Genomic DNA, 25,644 nt, shown 5'->3' on the forward strand with positions numbered 1-25,644 from the left:
AGATAGTGAGGTTTGCAGATTAGCCCGGCGTCTAATGGGCGATTAGAAGGTATCTGTGCGCAAGTACTGTTGTGGACCAGCCAAGCAACCTAATCCTAGTGAGAAGCTTATCTGGGGAAAGACGCAAGGCACGATAACAGAGACAGAAACAAAAAAGCATGTTTATACCACGTTGAGCGGTAAGACACAGCATCCTTCACAAAAGACTTTCCCATATTGGTTCGCCTCCAGGTCCTGTTTGATAGCTGTACAAGCTAGTAGAGGCTAGTAGCTTGGTTACAGCCATGGCAGCAGGTTTAGGGGAGAAAATTTTCTCACTTCCGTCCTCCATATCGGGTTACACCTGTTGCGCCAGGTTACGCCCTAGTACATGTTCCTTAGCACGTGCCATCCACCAATAAGAGCGGAGGTAACAAGACTAGGTTATGTTGAAGCGTGTTGTTTGGAAATAGGACCGCGTCAGCATAATCACCCCCAGCAAAGCATGCAACTTGAAGATCATGGAATCTGTCCAAAATGGAGTGCACCAATCAGATTCACTCTGGCAGTGTGTGGCCGTATGCCCGTCTTTCACAGCAAATGAATACATTGAACTGCGAGATGCACAAGAGATGGCTGCATCTTCGCTTCTTCCGAGTCAATGTTGCAAAGTTACATTTAGCTCGGCTAGAAAGCGCACCAAGGGCATTAGAGTGAAAAGCCTACCTGCCAGCTCGATTCATCTTGATACCCGAAAACCATGATTAGAGCCTGCTCTGGTAGATAGACTGCGCCGAAAAGGACGGGTAACTCAACTTCGATACAACAACAGCGATGCACACTGCCAAGGCGTCATGGTGGACAGTACGGGGCAAGCAGTAGTGGCAAGTGCGGCATTGTGATTCATATGTTTTGCCAGAGAGGCGATGCGTGGCAAGTTACAATTCCGATGTTCGTGGCATTGCAATAGGAGACGTGGCTTATCCATAAGGAGAGAGAGCCCGAAAATTGAAACTTGAGTAGGAGAACTAGGGCTCTGAAATCAAATTCAGCACTCATGCGAATATGGTAAGAATGCAGCGCACCAAAGTTGCTTTTACAACGATACTACAAGATAGCGTGCAACGTAGTCTGCCAAATTTTCCATCTACATTCCTACTAAAATTGAAATCGCTGTGCAAGACCGGCAGAAGCGCTCCCGATTGGCATATGGAGGTCAGATAAGTAGTAGACTAGCAGTGATCCGACGGCGGCTATCGTTACGGTATTATTGGCAACTTAGTCGTAGCCTGCGGACACGGGCAACCATAGATGTGAGTACACGATGAAGCTCGGAAAAAAACAAATTCTCCCGCTCCCTGCAGAGTACCCGGACAAGTGTTAACCACTTCGAGCATTTCTCGTGCTACACACTACTGCTAGTTGACACAGCAAACATCTCCAAAAAAACAGCTGAACTCACGGTGGTTTCCGCATCGGAGTCAACCACGAGCCTAGCGTGTGTCGAACGCTAAGGATCGGATGTGATCCCAGCACAAAAATATGGATGGACGTAAAAGAACGCCAACAGAAACACGATATTTAAGTCCTATAGAATGATGGACCGTGGTCAGTTATACATGTTGCAGGAGTCAGTGACAGATCAGCATATCGCTGACAGTATTGGAGACAAATAAATGAGATGGATGCACGAACCAAAGCTGGTATCCGCGGAACTTAAGCTTCAGCAAACAAAGAGAACCACATTTGCATTTTGAGCTCACCTTGCAAAGTAAACTATGTGACTCTTCATCAACGCCATGAAACAATCCCCGATAATCCACCCTTTCGATAGTCGTTGCATTTTACGAAAGTGTTTTTGACAGCAATCCAAACTGCGAGACAGTGTGAGGACCTCCCATGCAGTTGTGAGCATCGAAGTCATAGAAAACAGATATAGATCATCCTCCTCAAAGGTAATAGTTATCGGTCTGATAGGTACCGGACAGAATGAGTATTTCTGCTGAGCTCGTCGATGAACCTGATGCACCGAAGTCTTTCATCTATGAATGAGGCTTACCTTTTTTGAGATGTGAATATTGATATCGCGGTGATCACTCCGGTGGCAATCTTGACAGCCAAGAAGACAAGAACGAGAAACGTCAGCATCTTTGTGAATCCCTGATATGTGGCGTGTAACCGAAGGATCATGATGCATGATGACTTGCATGATGTTTCAATTAAGTCACAATGACTGAGGTATCGCGTCACGACTCACTGCCAAGCATTGCAAATACAACGATATTCATCAAATTTCGTATGATGGTCATGATATTGCCTGACAATTCAGTTGAGCGCAAATGGCGGGCATTGGTGGAGGGAACTCACGACATGTGTCACAGAGATCGTGAGGACATTTAATGTATGCAGCCGGTCAGTAGAAACGTGGAGCATGCCACAAGGAGATCTACTCGATATACTGATGCTGATTGTGAGATATGGCTGATTAGCACAGCATGGATTGCTTAGCCTTTCAAGCATACATACACAGCGTATGATATTCCAAGATAGCACGCCTATCAGGATACTGTCAAGTTAACATAACTTGCAAACCACATTTATAACGTGCGCAATTAGGCTACAAACACCGGGATGCATAATGGTTATGAGGGATCGGCGTTGTTCCTGCCACAGATGAATTATATTTTATACGTTGTTTTGCTGATGCATGACCCTGCTTGCTCAGACCAGTAATCGTTCAGCGAGATGGCTGCTCCGGTGTTGGGATCGACTGACCTCTTATCCAAATGTCGAATGCTGGCAATAAGGATATGAGCGGTTCCTGAATCCTACGTATCTTACTCACTATAAGTAAGGGTACATCACCATAGCAGAGGAAGTAACTGCGAAAAAAGCAGCCAAAGTTAGTTTGAGAAATTACCCTCATCATCTAACTGACTCCACGAACCTACAAAATATCTGCCAAGCAATGCGATTTAAATTGATGGCTAGCCACCAACTGGGGGTAGGATTTGAAACCATCAGTAAAACTCGAAACCACTAAGTTTTGTAATGTAGTTAAAAGGTCATAGTTGCCTGATACCCCGTCTGTGTACCGGTCTGCTGAAACGCAGTGACTGTCGCTGCTGCGCATGCTATGAAGAAAATTACGTCCTGGATTGAGTCAAGGATTTGAGGCATGCAGGGCGGCGACACTGGCACTTAGTAGTCCTCGAGGTCCTCTCGCATAACCTCGCAGGAATAATCGATATTTAACGTAGTGATCGGAATCATCTCCAAAGGATCATTATTGGCATAGAATCGTTGAAAGCCCGTATTTCACGACTCGCTTCGAAGGACAGTGGGACGCCGATGTGTATTCAAGATTCATCCAAAGGAACCAGCGACTGTAAGTATATCATACCCTGGTGAGTAACCATAAGTGCTCACCTATTCCATATCGACTTCTCTCACTGCTGGCACAGTAGTACTTGCAAAGATTCGAGAAGAACCGGCGTGACTCCGTTCTGGCAGCCACTGCGGCATGACGGGCCTGAAATTCGGCCCGGAGTCTATCAGCAATGCCTGAAATTGAAAGCTTCCGAGTCCACGCCAGAGAATTGAACGCGTAAGCAGCTCAAGAATCTCACTCACCCCTACGTTGTTGCGAATGATGGGTATCGGTACAGAATAAGTACTGAGCCTCACAAGGACTATATCACATTGACAACGAACCTTCTACATGAAATATAACTATCCATGACGATGAGATAACAACGATGATGATGAATAACTATGGGAATAGATGGGAGATATGAAGCATCCGCCATTACATATTAGATGCTGTGAATCAGTAAAACGCAAGGGTGAAATGATGTACAGCGTTTGAGTATTAGAATATGTGATCGAAAACAGAACAAAAGACTGGTATCCAAAGAGATAGCACCAGGCGTACGACCACATACGCGGGGAACGAGCTTGGAAAAAGCGGCACTCTAACCCGAACAGTCCATTATCGATACTTAACAACATTTGCCCGAGGGTGCCCAATTTTTGAATCGAAGCCTGTCCGAGCGTCGCCTCCGAGCTCCACTAAGACTCCCAAAGCTAAGATGGCTAGAACTGGTCACTCTTCGAAGGGCACGGTCCCCATAGCTGACACCGCTCCCGGGTTTCTCGGGATCTAAGATTCCTGACTCTATTGAAAGCAGAATAGACCTTGCAGCAAGTAGAAATGGAGCTTCGATGTTGTCGCCACTTAATGAAGAGGCCTCGAGAAAGTGAACATCTTTTGACAGCGTCAATATATGGAAGGCCAGAGGAACGACGGATTACCATTCTGCGCTGCCCATCTATTAGCTTCAGCCCACTCCACTTCACGGTCCTCCTCCCTATCCGACTTATTTCCAACCAGGACTGCAACTAAATGTGGGCTTGCTAAAGCTCTGGCATCAGTGAGCCACTGGGACATATTCAAAAAAGAATCGCGGCTGTCAGTAAAGACTATCAGGATCGTGGCAGTGAATAAAAACGAATACACCAACTTCGTGATATCGTATACAAGAATTACGCCAGCCGCACCACGGTAGTAGCTACGCGTTACTGATCTGTTCCCCGTGCTGCAGTCAGAATTGGAGTAAGTCGCATCAAAAGCGCGACGAACCGAAAGCGCTCCTGACCGGCAGTGTCCCATAGCTGTGGAAACTGTAAGGGATGCGGAGTCACTGAAAGACATAGCTTACTTGAAGCTTTATCCTCTTCTCCCCTAACGTTACTGTTTTACTAGAGAACTCTACTCCGATGGTATGTTGAGAGTGGTCCTTGACTGTGAGGAGGCCTGAGACTGACACCCCATAGAGAAACAGACGACAAACATGCGTTGTGGGTAAAGTGGTGCAACAAACATGATTTTCCTGTCCCTGCCTCTCCTGCAAGTGCAATGAGTCTTGCTCCAAAACAACCGTTCCCGGTAAGCGCAACACACCGATGATAATGTACTTCATTAAGAAGTCTGACAGTTGATGAGCACGAATCTGATTCAACAGAACATCCAAAACAAACCGTAAGTTTCCAAAAGTTCTGTAGCATCTACATCATACTCGTCTAGTGCCATAGGGTGAAGAATAGGGTGTTGGTTTAGGTGCCGATTCGTGAAGCTTCCGCCAACTGCAGAGAGGCTTACAAAGTTCGCACGGTCTCAACATGGACGTTCAACTTATATCTTCAATTACATAATACATGAGTTTAAGTCTAGTATATATTTGTCACGGCCCTCCGGGAAAGCCGCCGGCCGGGATCCGCTCGCAAAACCACTAATTCACATTCATGGCTGCTACATAAAATTTATTTCTTACCAATGTCTTCCACTGTGTCGTCTTCGGCTACATGGCCATACATGTAATTTCGAGCAGCAATGAAAAGGAAGGAATCGGCCTTTGCTTCGCTGACTCCTGCACATTCACGACCTCCGAGCGATCATAAGACGAGAGGTAAATCATTTTTGTGACAGTTGTGCTCTCTAAGGTTTGGTCCCTTTCCACTTCCCAATGGTATGTGTTATGCCTAGTTGTCTGTGGACGATCCACGCACGCTACAGTCACACATACGGAACGGTTCTGTGGATATAAGAAATCGCTGGACCAGTACCCTTTTCGGGTCCTGGAACTACCAGCCCTTCCATGGGACCCAGATGTCAACCACTTTGTCACCTCCTTCATCCGAATCGACGATGTAGTACCACGAGTGAGCAGCAGCTATCAAACAAGCGTGCTGCCCAACAATCTCGATAGTATCTCCGATCTTCAACGTAGGATCTGTGCGACCTGACTCTGGGTCTGGGGGAACTTGCACCAATATACCATGCTCCTGTGAAATTCTTCCCAACTTCCATGACTTGCCAATGACCTCCCCGAAGCCTGGAATACGACCCGTGTCTTTGCTCATAGCTATGGCACCAGCATCGCACATGGCCTCGTCTTGCCCGTCACTTCCTCTTCCGGGGTAGTATGAAATGACGGTGACCAAGACCTTCTGGGAGATTTGTGGATGGCCGATCAAGGTTGTGTGTAACTGCTGGAGATCGAGCATGGGGTAATTTCCTGTACGAAGCACTTTATACCACGACAAATCCCTTCTTGATGAAATTCGCTTACCTGTATGAAGCTCCAGTGTTCCATTGAGTATGGATGTCATCTTCAGCTTTGCTGCCGCGGTTGCGCTAAGAGCAGTCGGAGTGGATCCCACGGACAGGACGAATGGCTGATTGTTGACCTCTCTGTTATCTGACTCTGCCAGAACTTCCATGGCCATGGCCGCCGCGTCATTGGTAAGACGCACTTCCCCCGTCAAATACGAGGTAGCTTCCTCCGCTGATGTCGATCCATACGAGTATCCGGCGTGGGTGTAAAATCCAAACACCGAAATTGCTGAAGATGCAAATACCCTCCGCATGAATGCCTTGAAAGACACGGGCTCTGGAAGTATCCCGGCCCGCCTATGTTTGTGAGTAATATATCAGTGATATTCAGATAACACACTTTAGACCGCCATTCATCTTGATAAACGCAGACCATTTCTTCGGATGCTCTTGTTTCCTCTCGTATTCTTCCAGAAATTTCACTTGATCTAAATGATCTAAGAGAATACGGACAGTTCCTCCGTATTTTGTCATCTCAGCATGTAGAGCAGACAGATCATCCAACTTGTTCAATCCAATTGGAAGGCCGTACAGAATCTAAAAATGAGTGAGAGTCGGAACAATTTACATGCCTCTGGACTGACATCTTTGACTGTACCGTCGGCTACGAGACCACCTTGCACGACTCCCCAAGCTTCCATGAGTGTCGATACAGCGACCGCGGAAGCTCTGCCGGTGTCCGAAACTAGCTGCAATTTCGTTCCTTCGACTGTCTGATGGAAGTCATCACAGTCAATTTCATCTGTGCTTGACCCCTCTTACCTTGTGTGTCTTCAAGTGTGCCCTAAAAGTTGCTCCCCAGCTTCTGGCATTCTCGTGCATCTTCCTGCAGTTCTCTGCGAACACTGCGCGGTCCACGATGAAGGCAGGTGTTCTCAGAGCATTGAGTGGTTTGCCCACAAAATCAGCAACTAATGCATCTTTATTGGGGTTAAGAAAGTGCAGTGGCGTTCTAGTCTGCAGTATGGGTGTCATGATCTTTGCGGGGAGGTTGGTTGTCAATAACCCGCCGATAGAATTTGCTTATAACTGTACAATGTAAGCTGCTTCTCTCCAAAATCTATAACGTGTCCCCTCGTGATGATGTGGTCGCAACTGCCTTTTGTATCTATCATTTGTGCACATTACGTGGCAAGCTTTTCATTCGCTTTCAATAAAGGCCTTACAAGCTCCGCCGTGACGGTATCTACAATTGTATACTATTAACAGTTCTTCATATCTACGGAATTCCGTCGTATGTCCTGGTGACCTTACAAGACCGGTCCGCTCTGACCGAGGTCAGTCGTCCAACCTTTACAAAGAGAATATTATGGTCTGGAAAATGCCTCAGTCTGCTTGTCGCTTTGAAAGAAGCCTGCGAGTTCGAGTCCAGTTGTTGAAATGGCAGCTCCGCAAGCCATTGACCCAGACATCCTTCCCCGTCTCGATCCCGAGTACGTCGCCTTCCATAATAAATATGTTGCTCATCTCGTTCCCCCTCACTCTCTACCTTGGGATCCCGCCATCCGTAAGGGTGACACCGTACCAGGAAGCGCAGAGGTCTTGTCAGTCGGCAGTGTTCAAGACTATGACTTGAGCCACTGTAAGGTACGCGTCTTTACGCCGGAGGGCACTCCTCCCCCTGACGGCTGGCCTGCATACGTCTGGTACCACGGTGGTGAGTTTGAGGCACTTTTCAATTTCAGCGACATTGAAGCAGTGCTATAAGGTGGATGGACCCTCGGAAACATTAGCTCAGAAAACGCTTTCTGCTCTCGACTTTGCAAAGGTAAAATTATGAGGTGTCAAAACACGCCAAGCGTTGTGTGCTTATCGCTAGCTTGTAGGAGCAAAGTGTGTTGTAGCATCACCAGACTATCGCCTTGCGCCAGAACATCCTTACCCCGCCGCAGTGGAAGATTCATTTGAAACGCTGCAATGGGTCTTTGAGCAGGGAAAATCCCTCTTAGGGGTCGATCCTACGAGACTGGCGATTGGTGGTTCATCTGCGTAGGTGATTATCATCTAATGTATCGAAATTGAACTGACCACTCTTTTTTGTAGTGGCGGTAATCTTGCTGCCATAATCTCCATGAAGGCTGCCGAGCTTAAACAACCTATCCATCTGAAGCTTGCACAGCTCATTGTTCCGGTGACCGACAACACTGCTCTCCACACGGACGATCGGTACCCATCTTGGAAGGAGAACGCAAATACAGTCTGGCTCAATACAGGGAGAATGCTCTGGTTCCGTAATTTCTACGTTCCAAAAGAGTCAGAAAGGACCGAGTGGGACAACTCTCCAATCTTTGCGCCCGATGAGCTGCTAGCCAAATCTCCAAAGACCTGGATCGCGGTGATGGAACTTGACATTCTTAGGGACGAAGGTCTGGCATACGGCGAACGACTTAAGAAAGTTGGCGTGCCAGTCTCACACAAACAGTATGCAAAGGCACCGCATCAGATTTTGGCTATGGATGGTATGCTTCCTCATACTGTTATCATACGAATTGATTAGGCTGATCATGTTTATCTGACTTTTTGTCTATAAGGGTAAGTCACAAGAGTTCATTCTTATTTAATGTTCTTCTCATCCACTCTTCAGTGTTTTAAGTGTCGGTCGCGAGCTCGTGAGTGATGCTGTCGAGAACCTTGCCGAGGCCTTTGGTACATTGTGAATAAATGGAGTTGCGAGTATCTCAGGCTTGTACCAAGTAAAGTTGGGCTGAACGTGATAACGAGGATGTGGCCGCTTTTTTCGTCCAAGCCTGTGCTATAGGTACTACTGTCATCTAGGTCTTTCCTACTGCTCAAGGCGAATATTATTGGTGTGCTACCCCTGTTCGAACAGAGTCTTATCACCTCGGAATCAAGCAGTAAGTAACTCGTGTTGACAAGCCTGAACACAACTCTTGGAAAATCGCAAGTATGATAATCAAACTGCAGCAATCGCTTCGATCTCTACGTCCACATCATGAGGCAGTCCACCAGCTTGGATACATGTACGAGCCGGCTTAGGGTCCGGGAGAGCCTAAAAATATTGTCAATGAGCCAATCCCATTCAGAAGGAATGATTATGACAGGCCTTGATATACACCTCGTTCATAGCTGCGAAGTCGCCCATGCTCTTGAGGTAAATGTTCACTTTCACCACCTTGTCCCATGACGAACCAGCGGCATTCAATACGTCGGTCAAGTTAGAGAGGCATTGAGCCTGCAAAGTTCGGGTGTCAGGCAACACGTAGCGGGTTCATCATGATGAACTTGCAGTGTGGGCTTTGATGTCTCCTGGGACCACGTTGCCTGTACTGTCCACAGGGGTTTGCCCGCTACAGAAGATAAGACCCGGGATCTTCACCGCATGTGCTGAGGCCCGTTGGTTAGTTTCATATCCATCAACTCGTTCGGGCTCATACAGTACATAGGTGCTAGCGGCCTTTCGGGGCTGTTGATTTTTTGAACAGACATGTTGAATATCAATGGCAAAAGGAAAACAGATTCAAGGGGATTGGAACAATGAACTTGATAGCGAGCTACATATATATAGCCCCACTCAATTCCGTTTCATTTTATTTTTTAGCGAGTGAGTGTAGTTTATTTCTCACCATCTGTCACTCGTATATCACTTGCAAAAAAATAAAATGGGCAAAATAAAATGGAATTGAGTGGGGCTAATATGGGGACAAGTACTATCCCGAGTAAGTTGTTCAGGTGACCAGACATCTTATATTAGACCGTTAGGTCCTACGTGGCATAGATATCGCCAAACCACATGAGCTGCAGGATGGTGTCACAAGATAGCGGAGGAGACACATTCGCACTTACGGAGTCCGTTTTTCCGAAGCACCGCCAACGATGTAAATCGCTGTACATCGTTGCCGCAAGATCTGAACCGATCATCCGAGGCTTGTGTACCTGTGCATACCATGACCTGGTGACCACTCTGAAGATATCCCACGCTCCTGGAGTGCAGGCTTGTCAGGCTCACCACCAGGATAAAGGCAATCAATGACTGGATTTAGACAGTACGAGAATCTACGGCAAGAAAAAGAATTCTCTGAGAAAATGAAACTCGTCATGAGATGAACAAGAATCGGCGATCAACCTGCCTGTGCTTGTTATCTTTTCTCCGGAAGACTATGCACAGCATAAGTTTGGGAATACCAATCGAATCGGCCAATAGAGACCTATAGCATACAAGCATCAATATCTTCAAACCGTCATCACTTCAGCATGGAATAAGTCGAGAAAAGGTCAGTCGAGTGGCGACCGCAGTCGGTGGAGATATTGCTCATTGATGTGCAGCCATTATCGCATCGGAGATAAATACCGCAGAGACCTGTTTGCCACCGAACCACCGAGCGTTCAGACCTTGTACAGCTTTCTTGGCGGATTCGATTGCGTCGAACTTGACGTAAATCTCACCCTGCAGTTACGTTCAAGAACTGAATCAAGAACTAAATAGAATGCAAACCTGTGTCTCCCTTTCGACTTTGATGGCCTCTACTCTGCCATATTTTTCTTCACACTCGCCTTTGACATCGTCGGCAAGCTCTTTATCCCAGTCACGTTCAGTTTCCCTATAGCACAAGAAAGTTTGTTAGAAGAAAATCGATTGCTTGAATGTGAACTCACTCCTCTGGGTCGAACATATTCTTCAATAAGACAGAACGGGACTGCATAGCTTGTGGAATGTTCGGTTTGTTGCTGCAAATAAGTGTAAGATAAACCGTCGGTATAGTTAAATTTTACATACACAAGCTGCGGCTTCGGAGCAGGCTCGATTCTAGCAAGTTTCTGCATTAGTGCTTGACGTGATGCTGCGTTCAAATTACCGCCTATAAAAGTATTAGTAAACAATTTGAAACATTGATCAAAACGCACCGCCAGCTTCGTCCAACGAATCCTGCTGGGCGTATCGCACAGTGCCCTTTTCGTGGACTGTATTGACTCTCAGCTGTAGCTGAAATTGAATGACAATCTATGAGTTTGCGATTTGGAATGCCCTACCGTTCTACCAGCAAGCTCGAAACCTTCCATCTGTTCAAGAGCCATTCTGGCATCTTCGGCACGTTTATATCTGCTAAATTTAGCGGATGCTCAAAAGGCAAGACAACGTCCACTTACTGCACAAATGCGTAACCTTTGCTGCGCCCGGTCATAGGGTCCCTGTGCAAATCGACAAATTCTAATTCCCCGAAGGGTTCAAAGACCTGCTTGATATCGGATTCGGTAAGGTTGAAATGCAAGGAACCAACGTAAAGTCTGGAAAACAACACGTCACAACTTTGGAGCAAGTAGCCGAGGAGTTTGCTCACTGCATAGCTCCATGAGGCGCATGAACGCCAGGCGGAAGATTTAGGTTCCTCGACGAACTATTAGATAATAGAAACACGCCACACCTGCAAAACTCACCCGTCTCCTGGATGAAGCCTATTCCTTTCTGACTCAGTCAATTGAACCATGATAGGGAGACCCATTACGACTGTTCCGCTCAATGACATAGCTTTCTCTACCAAATCAATCGACCGGAACTCGACGTATCCAATACTACCAAAAGGCATGAGCATCTCAAGAACAATCTCAGGAAGTGATGGAACACACCCTTTAGAGCGGCGCGACAGCCGGTCTGTGACAATCCTGGAATCCATTACTGTGCCTTCACCGAGTTTATCCTCGAAAAAGTACCCAAGGTCACGCGCCGTGAGACGAGCGGCAAGCTGAGAAACAAAGACCGACCGAGCTTCCGAATCGTCTTCTTTAGGTTCGTCAGGATTGTAGTCTTCTTGAGCCTCGTAAGTAGGTGAGGGTCGTCTGAATATTATGAGTAATAAAGTCACAGTGATACAAAAGTAGCGTACTTGATTGGCGGGGTACTCATCCTTAACGAGACCTTGTCTGGCTCCTCCTCGTTAATTGAAGTGTCATTAATTGAAGTGTCATTGATGGAAGGACGTTTGTCGGGTGCAGGATCCCTTTCCCTCCGGAACCGAGGGGGATCATCGAACTCGTCTCGTGGGTCACGATACCTACGTTCACGTGAGCGATCTCTACGGTCATGACCCCTTCGTGGACTGTCCTTGGGCGGAAGTCCAGCAGAAGACTCGTCCATGTCATCGTGTCTCTTCTTCTTCAAGCGTTCATCCAGGGGTTCATCAGTTTCATCCCTCTTGCGGCGCCTGTCACGGTCTCCCACATCACGTTCACGGCGATAAACGTCTCCCCGCTCTCGTCTATCATCGTCACGATGACGCCTGTCTTTGTCTTTTTCACGATCCCGGTCCCTGTGGGACCTCTCGCGCGAGCGATCACGGTAATCTCGTTCACTTCCTCTGTCGCGACTACGTCGTCGTTTGTCGTCATAATCTCTTTCTCTGCGCTTTTCACGACGGTCACGGTCTCGCTCATGCGACCCAGAACGAAGAGACCGCTTCGTGCGATGGGTATCAGTGGAATGGTTGCGAGACCTCATGAGGATGTCAGTAGGTAAGTTGAAACAAAACAATGAGTGTGGACGACGCACGATTTTCGGTTGGGGGATATGTCTATATCCATATTGCTTGGTGGTGGATTTCGCTTGTGGTGGACAGTGTTTGAGTTACTTGCAAGGATTTGGAACAAACATGCGAAAACTTCATGTGGCAACACAGCCACACATTTAAATGTGATTTTTGGATACAGACAGTACTAGTGTATACAAAGGACACGATACATGTAAGTACTTAAATGTGGTGGTACATAGGGTCAGGTGCTTTGTCGATGAAAATTGTCTACAAAAGCCCAGCCAACCTTGCTCTGACGCGCTTCTCAGCCTTGACGAGCTCCATTTCCTCTGATCGTTTATACAGCTCATTCAGGGGGTTTGTATCACCTTCCTTGTCGAGATCGTCCTCAATTTGGCTGAAAGCCTCGCAGAACTTGCCGCTCAATATCTGCACGGAATGATTCAGCAGGGTTTGAAAATTAAAAAAGAAAAATCATGCCTGGTTGTACAGGATGTCCTTGAAATGTTCCCGCATGGCTCCTCCTTCGAGCTTGAGTGAACCACTCAGTTGACCATACTGGGAGACAGTAGAGTGGTGCTTGAGCTATTGTTTTGTTTTACCGCGCATCAGCACCATATATAATTTTACTTCATAAATATTCTTACCTGTGCGACGAAACCGTCATCTGCGGCTCGCTCGAAGATCTCTGCAGGTTCTTTCGACATCCACCTGGGAGTGGATTCATTTATTACAAATAAAGTCTGTGAGAGAAAACTCACATTTCGTAGCAAAGGGCCTCGTCCGAGCATCCAGCATCCTTTAGGACATTGAAAGCTTCCCTAACGGCAACTATGTCATTTACGGTGGCGTTTGAAACTTTGGTAGTATTCAAACCTGAACATCATAATAATGTTGGGCCAGAGAGCCTGTTCAGCCATGAGATCCATTACAGTCTCTTCCCGCACTGACGAAGCAATAGCTCCCTGTTTGGTTGCACCAATGGCACAGGAAAGTGCAAGAGCTGCATCCAAGCCTTTGCCGGTTCCATTTTGCTCGACGGAAACAAAGCAAGGGAAACCACGGCCCTTTTCGTGGAGAGAGCGCACTGAAGAGCCAATCATCCTGTAAAAAAGCGACAGCCAGGGATTGTGTAACTCGACAAAATGATACAGTTATCGACTTACCGTGGCGCAACCATAACAACATCCTGCCCTGGCTGGAATTTTAACAAGTTGAAGAATACATTGTACCCGGAAGCAACAACAATGGTGGCATTACTCTTCAACTTGGGCGAGAATTGCTCATTGAACACGCGGGGTTGAACCTGGTCTGGTATCAGGATAAAAAGCACTAGGGATTTCTGCAATTAGTTAGAGTTGAACAGTATGAATTCATGCATACCATCTGCAACTTCAGCAGCTGTTGCGAAGTCGTGTTCGACGTGAAAGCCTTTGGCTTTCGCAGTCTCAGCATACGAATCTACCCGGTTGGCAATCAGTATTTGATCATTAGGGATGCCACTGTCGCGTAAGTTCTGCGCTTGTGCAGACCCCTGATTTCCAAAGCTAAGAAATGAAATCAACGGGGTCCGAATACACTAGCGGACTCAAGGACTTGCCCGAGGAACACAATCTTCTTGTTGCTCAGGACACCTAGGTCCGCGTCAGAGTCATAGTAGCTGCAAAATAAAGAACTTTTAAGATCCTCGTAACGTTTTAAGACAATCAGACACACATCTTGGCTTGTCCCATGATGAATTCAAGTCGGGAGGGAAGAGTACGCTTGTAGAATACCCATTTCCCTGTACCATAGGTCCTTATAAACCCATAGCGGGGAGCAGTAGCCGAATAACAGCCCCAATGGCCAGTCACGTTCCCCCATTTTAGATATCGAAAGGAGGTGTGATGAACTTGTGCAAAGGTCATGAGGAGCACAAGATGATAGAAGACTCAGTTCGCGGACCGGTCGACACCGTCTACCCGTACTTCATCCCGGAGTTCCGGATGACGCTGTATATAGAGAGATGGATTCCTTGAGTCGTTCGACTATGGCTTTACTGGCGAACAAGATCGTGTGCATAACTGGATCGTCTCGAGGTATTGGTCGAGCATGTGCGGTCGAATCGGCTAAACATGGAGCAATTGGTTTAATATTGCATTACTTTGGAGACCAGGAGACCGAAGTGGAGCTTCAGTCTTTGAAGGAAGAAATATATGTGACGACTCACAATCACTGTCAAGTAGTCGGTGTGCCCGGTGATATCGCGAATTCGGAAACTTCACAAAAGGTGCGCTATTTAAATTATAAATGACCAGCTGTTCGAGTTCTCACAATATCTGAAATAGATCGTCGAAGCAGGCGTCGAAGCGTTCGGACGAATCGGTAGGACTTGTAAAACAAGAGATATTTTAACTGATGCTCCGACCAGATGTACTCGTCAGTAATGCGGGAATTTGTCCATTCGCCGAGTTCTTGACGATGCCCCATGCTATATGGGAACGTACCCGACAAGTAAATTTGGATGGATCCTTCTACGTGGTGCAAGGTATGTACCCTCGTGACTGTAACACTAATATGACTCTAAGGTGATATCGCGTTTCGTGCAGCGGTGGCAAACCAAATGAAGAGCCAGGTCCCCCAAGGCGGATCTATCATCGGTCTGGCTTCCATTTCAGCGCTCGTGGGTGGTGAATTCCAATGGTTCGTATCTTGATACATTGATGAACGAGAGTCGACATTTTAAAATGCGTAGTCACTACACGCCGACAAAGGCAGGTATCCTGTCGATGATGCAAAGTTGTGCTATCGCTCTTGGGAAGTATAACATACGCTGCAACGCTATACTTCCTGGCACGATTGCCACAGACATTAATAAAGAGGACCTTGCGAATGAAGAAAAGCGGGAGTATACGATAAAAAGGACTGTGCTCGGGAGACTTGGTGGTACGCCGGTTCAGCTAGAAATATGGGTGTCCGCTGTTGCTGAAGTTTGATCTAAATATAGCTCCCGACGACATAGCTGGGCCTATGGTGTTCCTTGCCAGCGATCTTGCAAAGTATGTCACCGGCGCGCAACTACTAGTAGACGGTGGTCTTTTTGTCAACCTTCAGTGATATATTTTCTCCTGGTGTAACAAAGGAGGAACGATCGTCTTCCTCGCACGGAGAGCTAGTATGTGCATACCAGACACTACTTACAATACTCAATCGATGCTCAGCCTTGAATGTTTCATGTCTGAGTAAGGAACACGTTCAGCAACCTGTTCAAACAATACTTTATGTGGACACCTACTTCAGTGATGCAGATCTTTCGAATTTACTTGTCAATCTCCAAAAAACAATCCCAGCTCCTGTCCATTTACCACCGCTGGTTTCGCATCGACCAGAACGGTCGCCCACCGTGTCCATTCCGTCCCAGGGTTTCTCCAAGCGTGATTTGTCCCCTTCTGAATCACCACATCTCCTGCGTTCTTGAGGTGGGTTTCTTTCCCATCATCTGTTATCAAAATGAGTTCCCCATGGACTATCCATAATATACTTCAGTCAGGCTACGTCGTGCACGGCGAAGCATATACGTACTGAGGATGTTATAGTCGATAGAGGGAGTCCGATGCTGTTCTTCTAGTTCCATCAATTTCGTATGTGTTAGACAACTCCACGCACCATCGGAGTACGAACTCCGGGACCAAGATCACTGTATATGAAGTTGGTCGTATTACTTGCAAATAATCCGAAGTCACCCACTTGACGGGCTCCGCCGTCCTCCCTATTGCGTGTGATTGAAAATACTGGGCTAGGATATTACAAGTATATTACTCACAAACAATTGTTGTCATTCGTTGGCAGACCATCAGTAGAAGCCCAGAATGTGCCCGTTCGATGACCATGTAAGCCTTCTATCATCACCTAGGTTTGGGACGATGATAAGTCATTCTTATGTACTACTAGTTGGATAGAGTGCACACCGATGAATGAACTGTTCCGTCAACTGAAACCACGGCTTGTCCGTCGCTATCATGCGAAGTCACGATGCGACGAGGACCTGGGAGAACTGGAGGTAGAGTACCAGACATGATGCTTTAAAGGAGGTAAGAAAGGTCGTAAAGCATTAACGATCTCGGTCTACCTAAGTACTTGCGAAACTTGCTGACTCGACGTAAATTACGGTAGTCTGGAAAACATGATAGAACTCCACGTTCGTCAGCTGCATCATGATGTGGCCGATTAAAGGATGCGAATCGCGAATTTCCGCGTACTACGGTCCAGTTCAAATGGACCAAGCAATCGTGTACATCATGATGGCACTGAAACGAAAGGACGGGAATCGCGGAACTCCGGGTACTACGGTCCCGATTAATGAATCTACATAGACACTTGATATCAGTATCCCCAATATCAGTAAGTGCATATGTATATGAGTGATCTAGGTACGGCCAGAAGAAAACAGAAAACTCACCCTCAGTCGGATATAACGGACCGAGGGAAGAGTGAGACAGCGAGAAATCCAAATATATGTCTCTGTATGGTCGCATCAACACCGATAGGTTCGTGCAAGGTTACTGACAAGAGTTCGCTTGTTTCCTGAAGAGGTAAAGGTAGAACGCCAAGACACCGACACTATAGCAATGTTTAAGTACATAGGTACAACATTGTACATGAAATTGGGAGGAAGATGACATCGATAGCACGCTAGCATTTAAGGAGCAGTATCTGGCGCCAGTCACTGTCAGCGAGAGCAAGGATCCATCAAAAATACTCACAATAATAATATTCATCAACAAGAGGTATCCAATCCTTCACGAGAGAACTGATGATTCCAAGTATTGGCGTATTAGCGGTCTTCTCCACTACAGCCTCAACCTTGGGTCTAAAAAGGTTTGTGATATTACGCTTCAGCAAAAGTGGCATAAAATGTACAAACCTCGAATACGTCTCCCATACAGAGCCACGCAGAAGGTACCAAAGAATATCCCTGTCCCTGCGGGCATATTCTTCACGTTCTAGATCTGCAGAATGTGATGGCGTCCGCCTCAAACTACGAGAGATAAGCTCCATCGCAAACGCAGTCACGAGAGCCTTGCCCTCGTGTTTCTTGGTGCTTAACATACTCGCTACAAGAAAGTCATGAGTATGTCAGATCCCGGCCCGTACTTTGCACTCACCATAAACCAAGGGGCGAATGATATAGATGCACTCGGAAACCCACTCCAAGGGTGATGACATAGGCTTCATCAGTAGCATAGAGGGCTTGACAGATGACGTTGTAAGAGCTTTAGGGAGGAGATAATCCTCCACTGATGTGTCAGCACGGGCAGGTGGTGCGGGGGTGAGCATCAAAGCATTTGGCTGCAAGGGAATGTGATTATTCTTCAGATGATCCGGAGTAGGTGGGGAAGACGGTGATGGAGAAGTGGGAGCAAGCGTCGGAGAAGTGTGCGTAGAGCTAGGGGGCATCGATGCTGGATCAATGTCGCGTTCCGGAATTGGAGGAGACAAAAGTGGTCTTGTCGTGACTTTGAGTAACGTAAACCGTAGAATCATTCTTTAGAAGGAAATTCAGACGCGAGCTCAGGGTAGTTAGATCAACCTTGGAACTTACTTCACAGTTTCGAGGAACACAATACCTCTCCACCGGTTCTTGTCTGAGACTTTCCTCCGAAGCAACATTTCAATAAGAAGTTGAGTAAAGCGAATAAGCTCTAAAGATCGAGCAGCCCATTTGTATAATGTGACCTTGTCTGACCAGGCGCGGGTATAGCGCGTGTGCAAGGGGGTGGGAAGGATAGGCTTCCAATGAGGGTCACTCTGCACAACTCTGGCCAGGAGGGTATCATGATACATGCTGGATACATGGAGTATCGCAGACACTAAGACCGCACGTTATTGCTTGAACCAAACAAAGAATTATAGCAATGTTAATACTGACGACCCTCCGAAGCAAGATCGGCGTCTTTGAACCGTCCAGGTAGAAACCATGTTACAGACCTCAGTGAGGATTCGAGGGTGGAGATGGTAGAGACGTTTTTCACGAGAAAATTTTCATATTTTTTCAACGTTGACGACATGTATAGAGGGTCCAGTGTGTATACCGCGAGCTGGAGGTGTGTTGGACCTGGGAAGACTATTACCGCCGCGCTGGCCAACCGGGTATGTAATCAGATGTAATCCCACGTGTCTTACGTACGTTGCCGCCGATTTCAAGTCCTTTCTGCACGGTCAATACGACTCCGAGTGGGAGTAGGGAAATGGTGTAAATATCATATTCACAATGGTAGTAGTAACATGCTCTCAAGGGTATATATAGAGCGATAATACATGAGGTTTGATGTTAGCGCTGCATGAACCAGGAATCATTTTGTAACTCATATAGCTTGCAAGAACATACCAATATTATAGGACGGTAAGTAGTGACACTGAAGTTCACCGGTTTAACCCAAAGCCCCTACTCTTTGTCACACTGCTTCCCGTTACCATGTTTACTCCACCCGCTTCTCGCACGCGCCTCTCCACCTCATTTACCTTGCCCTCGACTTCGCGCACAGCCCCATCGATCCACTGCAGGCTATCCAAATGGCTGCTCAAGATCTGAGATATCTGCATCATGGGATCATCGCTTCCAACTGTCCCTTGTGACCCATTCGGTATTAAAGATAGCGCATTGACCGAATCAATCATCTGTGTCAACGATCCAGATAAATCATCCAGATGAGCATGCAGCTCTGTGGCCAGCATATAACTGATGGGGAACGGAAATCAAAATCGTGTAGTCTCAACCCGAGGTAATATTAGGACACACTTTTTATCCCGCTCAGTATCAGCAGGTCCAGTATCGAGCGCCCGCAGAGTACCGCTTTCTCCAAAAAGTTCTTCCGCAGATCGCTCGTACGCATCCAGCGTCGCAGAGAGATCCTTCTGCTGTTGCTCGATATGGTCGAGAGCTTGATCGATGTCATTTTGTTCTCGTTCTACAGCCTGGACATGGGTAAACAGAGTAGCCAGCTGTATCATATATTGTCAGACGACGGATTCGATAAATGCGGAGCAAACATACGTTGTTACCATTTTCCATCAAGGCCCGATCCCATACAGCGACTTCGCCCGCGAACTTGTTGAAATCTCGGACATGCACTTCCAATTCAGATGACCACTTGTTTACTATTTCCTCGATGGTTTTCCCCCTGAGTGCCGATGGTGGAGGCACTACTACTGAGGTGGCGGTAGCGGTGGTTGCTAACAATAGGAATGAATGAATGGATGGAGGATCAGTTTATCGGAAACTGCTCGTACCATCTTTTGGCTTTTCAGATTCCTTAGACAGCCCAAGGGTTGATTGCCCTTGTAGTGTGGCTGGGGGAAATGAGGTCGTAGACAGGACGTGCCAATAAGACATACTTACTTGTAGTGGCAGTGGTTGTGGATTTACCACCAAACAAGTTGGTCACAGGCGCTGTGTGACTGCTGAGGACGGACCTAATTCATCTGTAAAACGTGATCTCACCTGCAGGGGCTGTGGTTGCAGAAGAGGCGTTCTTTACACCAAACAAATTGACTGGTGGTGTTGACGCTGCACAATATCCGTCAGATAGGTCGTCGATACTAAACGCAGATAACTCACATGTAGGGGTAGTAGCTGCCGCGGTTGCAGGCTTCAGGCCGAAGAGACCGGTCGCAGGTACTATACAAAGGAGGATCTTTTATGAGCAAAACGATGGAGGCATTCAAAAGAACATACATGTGCTGGCATCTTTCTTGTCTGACGAAGTATCTTTGTTTCCAAAGAGGTTGAATGTCGGAGGAGTAGTGGACTGCATTTCTTTGCCAACGTCCAAAAACACGACTTGGGACAATTATCGGGTCTGCCGAAAACGTCGATTTTGCAAACAAATCCAAACAATTGCGACGCGCTCTTGAGGAGTGTTTCACAACGTCAGACGGTGCTCCAGACACACCGTAGACGCGTTGTAGGCAGTGCCATCAGCGCTTGAACAACCCCTCGTAATTATTCGAACCACGATTCATTCATCAACACAGCAGGCTCAATGATACTAATAGTAAGTACTATCGACACGTACTTAATACGCTTTGCGACGACACTTATCATTCCCTGACAACTCGAGGCTATCGTGCGCTCGCCGGATGAGTGATGTGCCCCTCTTCTGTGACAGGAGCGGAAAAGGGACATGCCCATTTTATTCACCTAATTTCTCAAGTGAAAACCACGAACTTCCCGGCGTTCTTTCATCGCAACTCTGAATTGTTGAACAACCGCAGTGACTATAGAAAGAACTTCACGGACTGAATTTGGTCTACGGTACATCGGACACCGTTGAATAGGGATCCCCATCAAGGGTCCTACGTTCCGGTTCTGCACAGCAGCTTACCCGACGAATCCGCATGTTTCATAGCCTTGAATACTTATTACACACAGCTACACATATGCATACGATTGATTATGCATAATGACCCGTCATATATGTAAAAAATTCTCAGAAGTGTGTACAAAGCTTGTCAACAAACAGGTACATTCAACAAGCAACCGATCGAACAATGAGAATCTCGCTTGAGTCATATGCATAATATTCCCTTTATAATAAAGTCTTCCTCCGCTCCGCCGCTTTCCTGACTCTGATGCGCAGAGATTCAACTGCCAGCACTGCTACACTCCCTCCGTTGGAATACCTTCATGCCAGTCCAATCAGAGGTCAACTAGAGCCTTCAGATGAGACTACAAAAAAAACAGGATGGCGTTTTCTCCAGTGCACAGACACTCCAAATGAGCTCAAGGTAGGGATAACAACTTTCTCTTTTGATGACTCTCAATCAGGCGTACTGCAGGTGCTTTTACCTCCCCGCACTGCTCAGCTATACGCTCGCCTGCTCAAAGCAGAGAAATCTGAGCTCGCTAAAAAGCTCGATGCATCTTGGGACCGTATCCTTGAAATACGGCACCTCAAGGATAGGATGATTAGAAAGTGCCAGAGGCTAGCTCATTCTTATTCCGCCAGCAAGCCTTCTTCGAAGGTTCCCTTCTTGTCCATCCATGCGCCACTAGATTTCAGATTAAAAGAGATGGAGAAGTGGATTCGCCTGCACGGCGAGCCTGATGAATCTAAGAAGGTTCCCATGGCCGACTCCATCCGCCCACGCAATTCATTCTGCTGTGATCGCTGCACAAATATGGTTCCTCATCAACACACCATATCTCGTCGTCCATCCACCCAGTCTACCCATTCCCGTCGTTCAGCAGCACACTCTGATCATTCCACATCAAAAGCTCTCCCGGCATCTCCCCGACGCGCTCGCTCCTCCAAGGCGAGTTCTGTACAAAGCGATCACAAACCTTCTCCCGTTGCGAGCTCCATCATCCTAAATGAGAGTCATTCGCATCATCAAAGTCAGTCATACGAAAGCAGGGTCCACGAAAGTATACATCAGGAGGCCATGGATACCCAAGTACACGCGACTTTCACCGCACATGAGGATAGGTTCGATGATCATAGTAGCACTCAGGAGAGCAGAGTTCGAGACAGCAGCAATATCCGCACGCGACAACACAAGCACTCCAGGAATATGTCATATGATGCACGAAGATTTGCTGAGACTGGTCTTCATGAAATCACGCGCGCTATGCACGTCATTCCTGAAGCATCAGAAGTCGGTACCGATCCCAGCAATTGCTCAGCAGCAATGTCGGCCAGCAAACTATCGATCATTTCGCCCGAACCATTGCCTCATCCGTACCATGGTTCCACTTCAGCATTTTTCTTGAACATGGTCGAGAGTCCCGTAGCTGTTCCTCATATGCAGAGCATTGAGTCTGGCTGTGTTCACCTCGCAGAAGATGAGGGAGTAAGCACACCTCCTTCCGAAGACGAACCTACCAGCGACTCCCCTCAACCAAATACGCTTCGCAGACGCAGTAGCCTCAAACGCAGCAACAATGACTTGCGCCTGAGTATGGCGTTCTCCGCTAAGACCGTATCTTGGGCGATGGACCGCGACTGGGCTGATCAGGTTTCGAAGTATAACGCTGCGGCGGGTGAAATCGAGCATGCTGGTAGGTTTATTTCCCATATTCAATGGCGTTGGAGGTTCACCAGTCTGTCCGTGAGACCGAGAATGGGATGCCATTTGTGCGACGTATCATGAAGAACTTGCTGGCATGAAGACTCTACGTCGAAATGTCACGCAGACCCTGACCAGGTTGCGCTTGGAGGCTGAAAAGCTACAACGCGAGGACGAGGTGATCCGGGATCAAGAGGATAAACTGCGAGCAGGATATGAGCAGCTCGAGCAGAAGCATGGACAGTATCGAGAAAAGGGTGAGTACTCGTCCTCGTGTTTGCAGCCTGCCCTGATATATTGACTATAATTATCATCGGTTAGTTAAAGCCGTTCTAGAAGAGACCGAACAAGTTCTTACATTGTGTGGCACCAAACGAGATTCTTAAAGTCAATGATTCTTTCGATATCGGAAAGTGCTTGAAGCTTGCACAACTATATTGCTTTCCATTACAATGTACACAAAATTTACATACCCATATTTTGACTGCTGTAAATCACATAACGATATTGATGTTTTAGATTAGGTTCAACACCGGTTCATAGGGTCATGCAGGCATTAACAGCAAGTATGAAGAATTCCCTATGAAAGCCTTGATCGAGTACGTTTCGCTTGATTCCACCAGCGCCACACGGTAGTGAGAAAAACAGTCCCAATGCTAAGCAAAAAAAGTATGACCATGACGAAATAATTGTAAGGGCCCGGAGGATGAACGCTATTCTTCGGAATCTTGATGTTTTGTGAAAATAACCCTATGGAAATGTAAAAGCCAATGACACTAGAGGACAGCTGGTAACATACCGATCGGAACTTGAAGGCACAAACTCCCAATACTAATGAGAGACAACACCAAAATGCCCTTGTCAGTGAATCCTTTGTTCATAGCGAGACGAGTTTGTAGTTGAGTCAGATATGCAGGGTGAGAATCGCTGAGCATGTGCTCATAGTGGTGAAGGGATTGCTGCAAAGTCAATATATGATCTACAAAACAGCTCAGTTGCGTCGCGAACGGTCGAAACAGCTCTTTACCTTGAACATCCCCCATGTACATTGCGATTTCAAGGTCGTCGTTCCCCTGAGGGGATGTTATTTGTCGTCCACCAATCAGAAAGCGTTTGCGAATTTGCGATATGACCTCCGACTTTGTAGCAAGAAGACGGGTCAAGGAAGTAACAAGTCTTCTCGCCCTGGCCATGCGCAGTAATGTGTTTGTCGTCGTCGCTTGTGTTCTGGCCTTATGGGTCGTCGCAAAAGTATTCCGCAGACTTTGAAGGCCGCACTTTAAACGTCGGAAGAATAGTGGCTGGGTGAATCGAGGAAAGTATCTGGGAGGTGTTTCCCCCATTTCTTTCGAAGGGGTATCTGACAGTTTTTCGATGTTGGAATCACATTGGTCATCCGCCGCAGGTATATGAATGAGATCAACAAGAGTGTTTGTCGACGAAGTGTGAGAGACGTCGTTGCTCGAAAATACGAGAGCTTCTACAGCTAGAACTTGTTGCTCGATCTCCTTGAGGAATGGAAAGAATGAATCCACAACAGAGTCCAATATGCCATGAGCAATCCAGTCTTGGAAGTACGTCAGTGTGAACAACATACAATTCATACAATAGTTACCTGATGACATATTGAAGGAGTCCTGGAGAAGTTGAAGTCTATTCCTAACTTTCTCTATGTGTTCTGGACAAGGTTAAACATCGAGTCTTTCTACTAATATACAGGCCTACCTGAGACATCGGTGAAATAAAACTAAACGTCGTTAAGCATGGTCTTCACAAGCCCAACGTAAAATGCGAACCTACCGTGCAAATACCTTCCTTGAATACCACCACGTATATGTTAGCTTCTCTTAAAGCACCGTCGTCAGCCTTGTAAACATCATCACCCGGCTGCGTGACGGCTGCATTCTGTATGGTTCGAAACGAGATAAAATAATAACCCAGTCTTGAAAAGAGCTCCATTTTTTCGCGCGGATCTTGTTGGAGAATATCCTCAAGTGTAAGAGGATGAATATGTAGGAGCTACTCATCAAATCAGCATGGAATGCTGACGACACGAATGCACCTACCTTGCCAATTGCTTGTAAGTCGTCCCAAGTGGGACTGGCGACGTCAAGCCACCAGGCTTTGGGAGCTCGATTGAGCTCGAGCGAGCCTCCGGGAGCCGATTCGTTGGGCGTACGATTCCCTGAAGAGAATTCTTTCTGTTTCCCTTGGACGGAAGACAGCAAGGCGGAGGAGAGGTCGCCGAAAGACGCAGGTCGCTTGAGCACACCATCAGACATATAATCATGATGCGGGAAAAGCGGAGGTGTGCCAAGGCTGAATTGACGTTGTTTCCCTTTGCCCTTTTTTGCCCTTGATGCCTTCTTCAATGCAGCCTCCAAACGGTTGAGGACTTCAGATAGAGAGACAGACTGCTGAGGTCGATCCAAAGATTCCGACAACCGGGTCATGGTGATCTCGGGATTCAAGCCGGGTGGCAGGTATAGGGTAAACCCTCTATCAACACATCTAATTTCCTGTCTGACCCTAAGACGAGCAGCTACCTCACGTTCGGAATGTGTGGAACGCATGTTAGCGAAGCTTGTTGGTCTCTTGCGCCGACGACTATGGCGATGGCGAGAAGGCGTGTAGATAGAAGAGTGGAAAGATGCAGAACTAGGGGATGATGAAGAAGTTGAAGCTGATGAACTTCTCCTTCGAGCCCAACGGGTGATTGCATTTTCTAATACAGCAGCAAGAGCTCCCAGGCGACCCGCGATGAAGGACCCGGATGATGTCAATGATGAAGTAGATGATGCAGGTGCCACCGACTCGGCAATGATAGGTAGGGCAGTGGGCACCTTGCCGCGATAGATGTCGTCCTCTGAAAGCATGTCTTTAAATGTATTTTTGTGCTTCAAGGGAGGGGACGAAAGGATGTCCAAAGGATAAGAACTGTTCAAGACATCCGAGTTGTGT

At 47.1% G+C, this 25,644-nt stretch overlaps 13 protein-coding genes across 13 annotated transcripts; 3 read left to right on the forward strand and 10 right to left on the reverse strand.

The window, feature by feature from the left end:
* Positions 1–1,157: 1,157 nt before the first annotated feature.
* HD556DRAFT_898090 (uncharacterized protein) lies at positions 1,158–2,612 on the reverse strand. The gene is made up of 8 exons (XM_041311978.1): positions 2,506–2,612; positions 2,343–2,443; positions 2,237–2,296; positions 2,039–2,181; positions 1,743–1,978; positions 1,675–1,679; positions 1,442–1,567; positions 1,158–1,268 (listed from the first exon to the last, which is right to left on the reverse strand). Exons 2-7 carry the CDS (start codon positions 2,410–2,412, stop codon positions 1,473–1,475), a joined length of 609 nt encoding a protein of 202 aa, XP_041165120.1. The 5' UTR covers positions 2,413–2,443; positions 2,506–2,612; the 3' UTR covers positions 1,158–1,268; positions 1,442–1,472.
* Positions 2,613–3,589: 977 nt separating this feature from the next.
* HD556DRAFT_1338970 (ras family-domain-containing protein) lies at positions 3,590–5,177 on the reverse strand. Its single transcript, XM_041302019.1, has 8 exons — positions 5,020–5,177; positions 4,943–4,969; positions 4,833–4,886; positions 4,701–4,783; positions 4,622–4,653; positions 4,503–4,565; positions 4,294–4,448; positions 3,590–4,246 (listed from the first exon to the last, which is right to left on the reverse strand). The coding sequence occupies exons 1-8, from the start codon at positions 5,069–5,071 to the stop codon at positions 3,981–3,983; spliced, it is 732 nt and encodes a 243-aa protein (XP_041165121.1). The 5' UTR covers positions 5,072–5,177; the 3' UTR covers positions 3,590–3,980.
* A 70-nt stretch (positions 5,178–5,247) lies between these two features.
* On the reverse strand, positions 5,248–7,250 carry HD556DRAFT_1338974 (uncharacterized protein). The gene is made up of 5 exons (XM_041302020.1): positions 6,917–7,250; positions 6,739–6,867; positions 6,495–6,691; positions 6,111–6,451; positions 5,248–6,056 (listed from the first exon to the last, which is right to left on the reverse strand). Exons 1-5 carry the CDS (start codon positions 7,127–7,129, stop codon positions 5,623–5,625), a joined length of 1,314 nt encoding a protein of 437 aa, XP_041165122.1. The 5' UTR covers positions 7,130–7,250; the 3' UTR covers positions 5,248–5,622.
* Positions 7,251–7,534: 284 nt separating this feature from the next.
* HD556DRAFT_1229527 (alpha/beta hydrolase fold-domain-containing protein) lies at positions 7,535–8,651 on the forward strand (the record flags this gene model as incomplete). The annotated part of the gene is made up of 4 exons (XM_041297287.1): positions 7,535–7,811; positions 7,863–7,922; positions 7,981–8,143; positions 8,198–8,651. The coding sequence occupies 4 exons, from the start codon at positions 7,535–7,537 to the stop codon at positions 8,649–8,651; spliced, it is 954 nt and encodes a 317-aa protein (XP_041165123.1).
* Positions 8,652–9,068: 417 nt separating this feature from the next.
* On the reverse strand, positions 9,069–9,601 carry HD556DRAFT_1430102 (Endoribonuclease L-PSP; the record flags this gene model as incomplete). Its single annotated transcript, XM_041304870.1, has 4 exons — positions 9,069–9,164; positions 9,231–9,347; positions 9,429–9,499; positions 9,550–9,601. The coding sequence occupies 4 exons, from the start codon at positions 9,599–9,601 to the stop codon at positions 9,069–9,071; spliced, it is 336 nt and encodes a 111-aa protein (XP_041165124.1).
* An 823-nt stretch (positions 9,602–10,424) lies between these two features.
* On the reverse strand, positions 10,425–12,688 carry HD556DRAFT_1430103 (uncharacterized protein; the record flags this gene model as incomplete). The annotated part of the gene is made up of 12 exons (XM_041304871.1): positions 10,425–10,559; positions 10,608–10,713; positions 10,769–10,840; positions 10,890–10,971; positions 11,018–11,090; positions 11,144–11,213; positions 11,261–11,398; positions 11,452–11,499; positions 11,549–11,683; positions 11,738–11,947; positions 11,995–12,600; positions 12,657–12,688. The coding sequence occupies 12 exons, from the start codon at positions 12,686–12,688 to the stop codon at positions 10,425–10,427; spliced, it is 1,707 nt and encodes a 568-aa protein (XP_041165125.1).
* Positions 12,689–12,903: 215 nt separating this feature from the next.
* On the reverse strand, positions 12,904–14,369 carry HD556DRAFT_1430104 (IlvN-domain-containing protein; the record flags this gene model as incomplete). Its single annotated transcript, XM_041304872.1, has 9 exons — positions 12,904–13,065; positions 13,117–13,221; positions 13,284–13,347; positions 13,398–13,457; positions 13,513–13,740; positions 13,803–13,968; positions 14,020–14,183; positions 14,237–14,296; positions 14,353–14,369. 9 exons carry the CDS (start codon positions 14,367–14,369, stop codon positions 12,904–12,906), a joined length of 1,026 nt encoding a protein of 341 aa, XP_041165126.1.
* Positions 14,370–14,665: 296 nt separating this feature from the next.
* On the forward strand, positions 14,666–15,732 carry HD556DRAFT_1304706 (NAD(P)-binding protein; the record flags this gene model as incomplete). The annotated part of the gene is made up of 6 exons (XM_041299693.1): positions 14,666–14,905; positions 14,964–15,000; positions 15,047–15,163; positions 15,225–15,318; positions 15,371–15,561; positions 15,623–15,732. 6 exons carry the CDS (start codon positions 14,666–14,668, stop codon positions 15,730–15,732), a joined length of 789 nt encoding a protein of 262 aa, XP_041165127.1.
* Positions 15,733–16,141: 409 nt separating this feature from the next.
* Positions 16,142–16,691, reverse strand: HD556DRAFT_1229516 (uncharacterized protein; the record flags this gene model as incomplete). Its single annotated transcript, XM_041297286.1, has 4 exons — positions 16,142–16,231; positions 16,282–16,384; positions 16,439–16,524; positions 16,584–16,691. 4 exons carry the CDS (start codon positions 16,689–16,691, stop codon positions 16,142–16,144), a joined length of 387 nt encoding a protein of 128 aa, XP_041165128.1.
* A 383-nt stretch (positions 16,692–17,074) lies between these two features.
* HD556DRAFT_1339037 (peroxisomal membrane protein PEX16) lies at positions 17,075–18,754 on the reverse strand. Its single transcript, XM_041302021.1, has 3 exons — positions 18,218–18,754; positions 17,781–18,160; positions 17,075–17,729 (listed from the first exon to the last, which is right to left on the reverse strand). The coding sequence occupies exons 1-3, from the start codon at positions 18,457–18,459 to the stop codon at positions 17,365–17,367; spliced, it is 987 nt and encodes a 328-aa protein (XP_041165129.1). The 5' UTR covers positions 18,460–18,754; the 3' UTR covers positions 17,075–17,364.
* HD556DRAFT_1339041 (Nsp1-like C-terminal region-domain-containing protein) lies at positions 18,755–20,477 on the reverse strand. The gene is made up of 8 exons (XM_041302022.1): positions 20,351–20,477; positions 20,234–20,293; positions 20,117–20,182; positions 20,015–20,065; positions 19,906–19,965; positions 19,670–19,848; positions 19,415–19,617; positions 18,755–19,354 (listed from the first exon to the last, which is right to left on the reverse strand). The coding sequence occupies exons 1-8, from the start codon at positions 20,427–20,429 to the stop codon at positions 19,039–19,041; spliced, it is 1,014 nt and encodes a 337-aa protein (XP_041165130.1). The 5' UTR covers positions 20,430–20,477; the 3' UTR covers positions 18,755–19,038.
* A 663-nt stretch (positions 20,478–21,140) lies between these two features.
* On the forward strand, positions 21,141–23,264 carry HD556DRAFT_899034 (uncharacterized protein). Its single transcript, XM_041311979.1, has 4 exons — positions 21,141–21,402; positions 21,454–22,675; positions 22,731–22,940; positions 23,005–23,264. The coding sequence occupies exons 1-4, from the start codon at positions 21,247–21,249 to the stop codon at positions 23,067–23,069; spliced, it is 1,653 nt and encodes a 550-aa protein (XP_041165131.1). The 5' UTR covers positions 21,141–21,246; the 3' UTR covers positions 23,070–23,264.
* HD556DRAFT_1498981 (uncharacterized protein) lies at positions 23,044–25,559 on the reverse strand (the record flags this gene model as incomplete). Its single annotated transcript, XM_041308926.1, has 7 exons — positions 23,044–23,433; positions 23,483–23,662; positions 23,711–24,250; positions 24,299–24,361; positions 24,409–24,430; positions 24,484–24,702; positions 24,750–25,559. 7 exons carry the CDS (start codon positions 25,557–25,559, stop codon positions 23,264–23,266), a joined length of 2,004 nt encoding a protein of 667 aa, XP_041165132.1. The 3' UTR covers positions 23,044–23,263.
* Positions 25,560–25,644: the final 85 nt, after the last annotated feature.

This window comes from Suillus plorans (assembly GCF_016647745.1).
Source record: "Suillus plorans strain S12 chromosome Unknown HD556scaffold_7, whole genome shotgun sequence".
In the NCBI taxonomy this organism is placed as follows: Eukaryota; Fungi; Basidiomycota; class Agaricomycetes; order Boletales; family Suillaceae; genus Suillus; species Suillus plorans.

Coding starts and splice junctions, on each gene's coding strand:
- HD556DRAFT_898090 (XM_041311978.1), bottom strand. CDS start 2,412: ATGCTCCACGTTTCTACTGACCGGCTGCATACATTAAATGTCCTCACG. Junction 2,297..2,342: donor CTCTGTGACACATGTCGTGA/GTTCCCTCCACC, acceptor CTGAATTGTCAG/GCAATATCATGACCATCATA. Junction 1,979..2,038: donor ATATTCACATCTCAAAAAAG/GTAAGCCTCATT, acceptor CGAGCTCAGCAG/AAATACTCATTCTGTCCGGT.
- HD556DRAFT_1338970 (XM_041302019.1), bottom strand. CDS start 5,071: ATGGCACTAGACGAGTATGATGTAGATGCTACAGAACTTTTGGAAACT. Junction 4,566..4,621: donor GCCGGTCAGGAGCGCTTTCG/GTTCGTCGCGCT, acceptor CACGGGGAACAG/ATCAGTAACGCGTAGCTACT. Junction 4,449..4,502: donor CTTGTATACGATATCACGAA/GTTGGTGTATTC, acceptor CTTTACTGACAG/CCGCGATTCTTTTTTGAATA.
- HD556DRAFT_1338974 (XM_041302020.1), bottom strand. CDS start 7,129: ATGACACCCATACTGCAGACTAGAACGCCACTGCACTTTCTTAACCCC. Junction 6,692..6,738: donor CCGACGGTACAGTCAAAGAT/GTCAGTCCAGAG, acceptor ACTCATTTTTAG/ATTCTGTACGGCCTTCCAAT. Junction 6,452..6,494: donor AAGATGAATGGCGGTCTAAA/GTGTGTTATCTG, acceptor TCACAAACATAG/GCGGGCCGGGATACTTCCAG.
- HD556DRAFT_1339037 (XM_041302021.1), bottom strand. CDS start 18,459: ATGTATCATGATACCCTCCTGGCCAGAGTTGTGCAGAGTGACCCTCAT. Junction 18,161..18,217: donor GTGTTCCTCGAAACTGTGAA/GTAAGTTCCAAG, acceptor TTCCTTCTAAAG/AATGATTCTACGGTTTACGT. Junction 17,730..17,780: donor CATTCGCCCCTTGGTTTATG/GTGAGTGCAAAG, acceptor ACTTTCTTGTAG/CGAGTATGTTAAGCACCAAG.
- HD556DRAFT_1339041 (XM_041302022.1), bottom strand. CDS start 20,429: ATGCAGTCCACTACTCCTCCGACATTCAACCTCTTTGGAAACAAAGAT. Junction 20,294..20,350: donor CAAGAAAGATGCCAGCACAT/GTATGTTCTTTT, acceptor TCCTTTGTATAG/TACCTGCGACCGGTCTCTTC. Junction 20,183..20,233: donor GGCAGCTACTACCCCTACAT/GTGAGTTATCTG, acceptor GATATTGTGCAG/CGTCAACACCACCAGTCAAT.
- HD556DRAFT_899034 (XM_041311979.1), top strand. CDS start 21,247: ATGCGCAGAGATTCAACTGCCAGCACTGCTACACTCCCTCCGTTGGAA. Junction 21,403..21,453: donor ACACTCCAAATGAGCTCAAG/GTAGGGATAACA, acceptor GGCGTACTGCAG/GTGCTTTTACCTCCCCGCAC. Junction 22,941..23,004: donor TGGACAGTATCGAGAAAAGG/GTGAGTACTCGT, acceptor ATCATCGGTTAG/TTAAAGCCGTTCTAGAAGAG.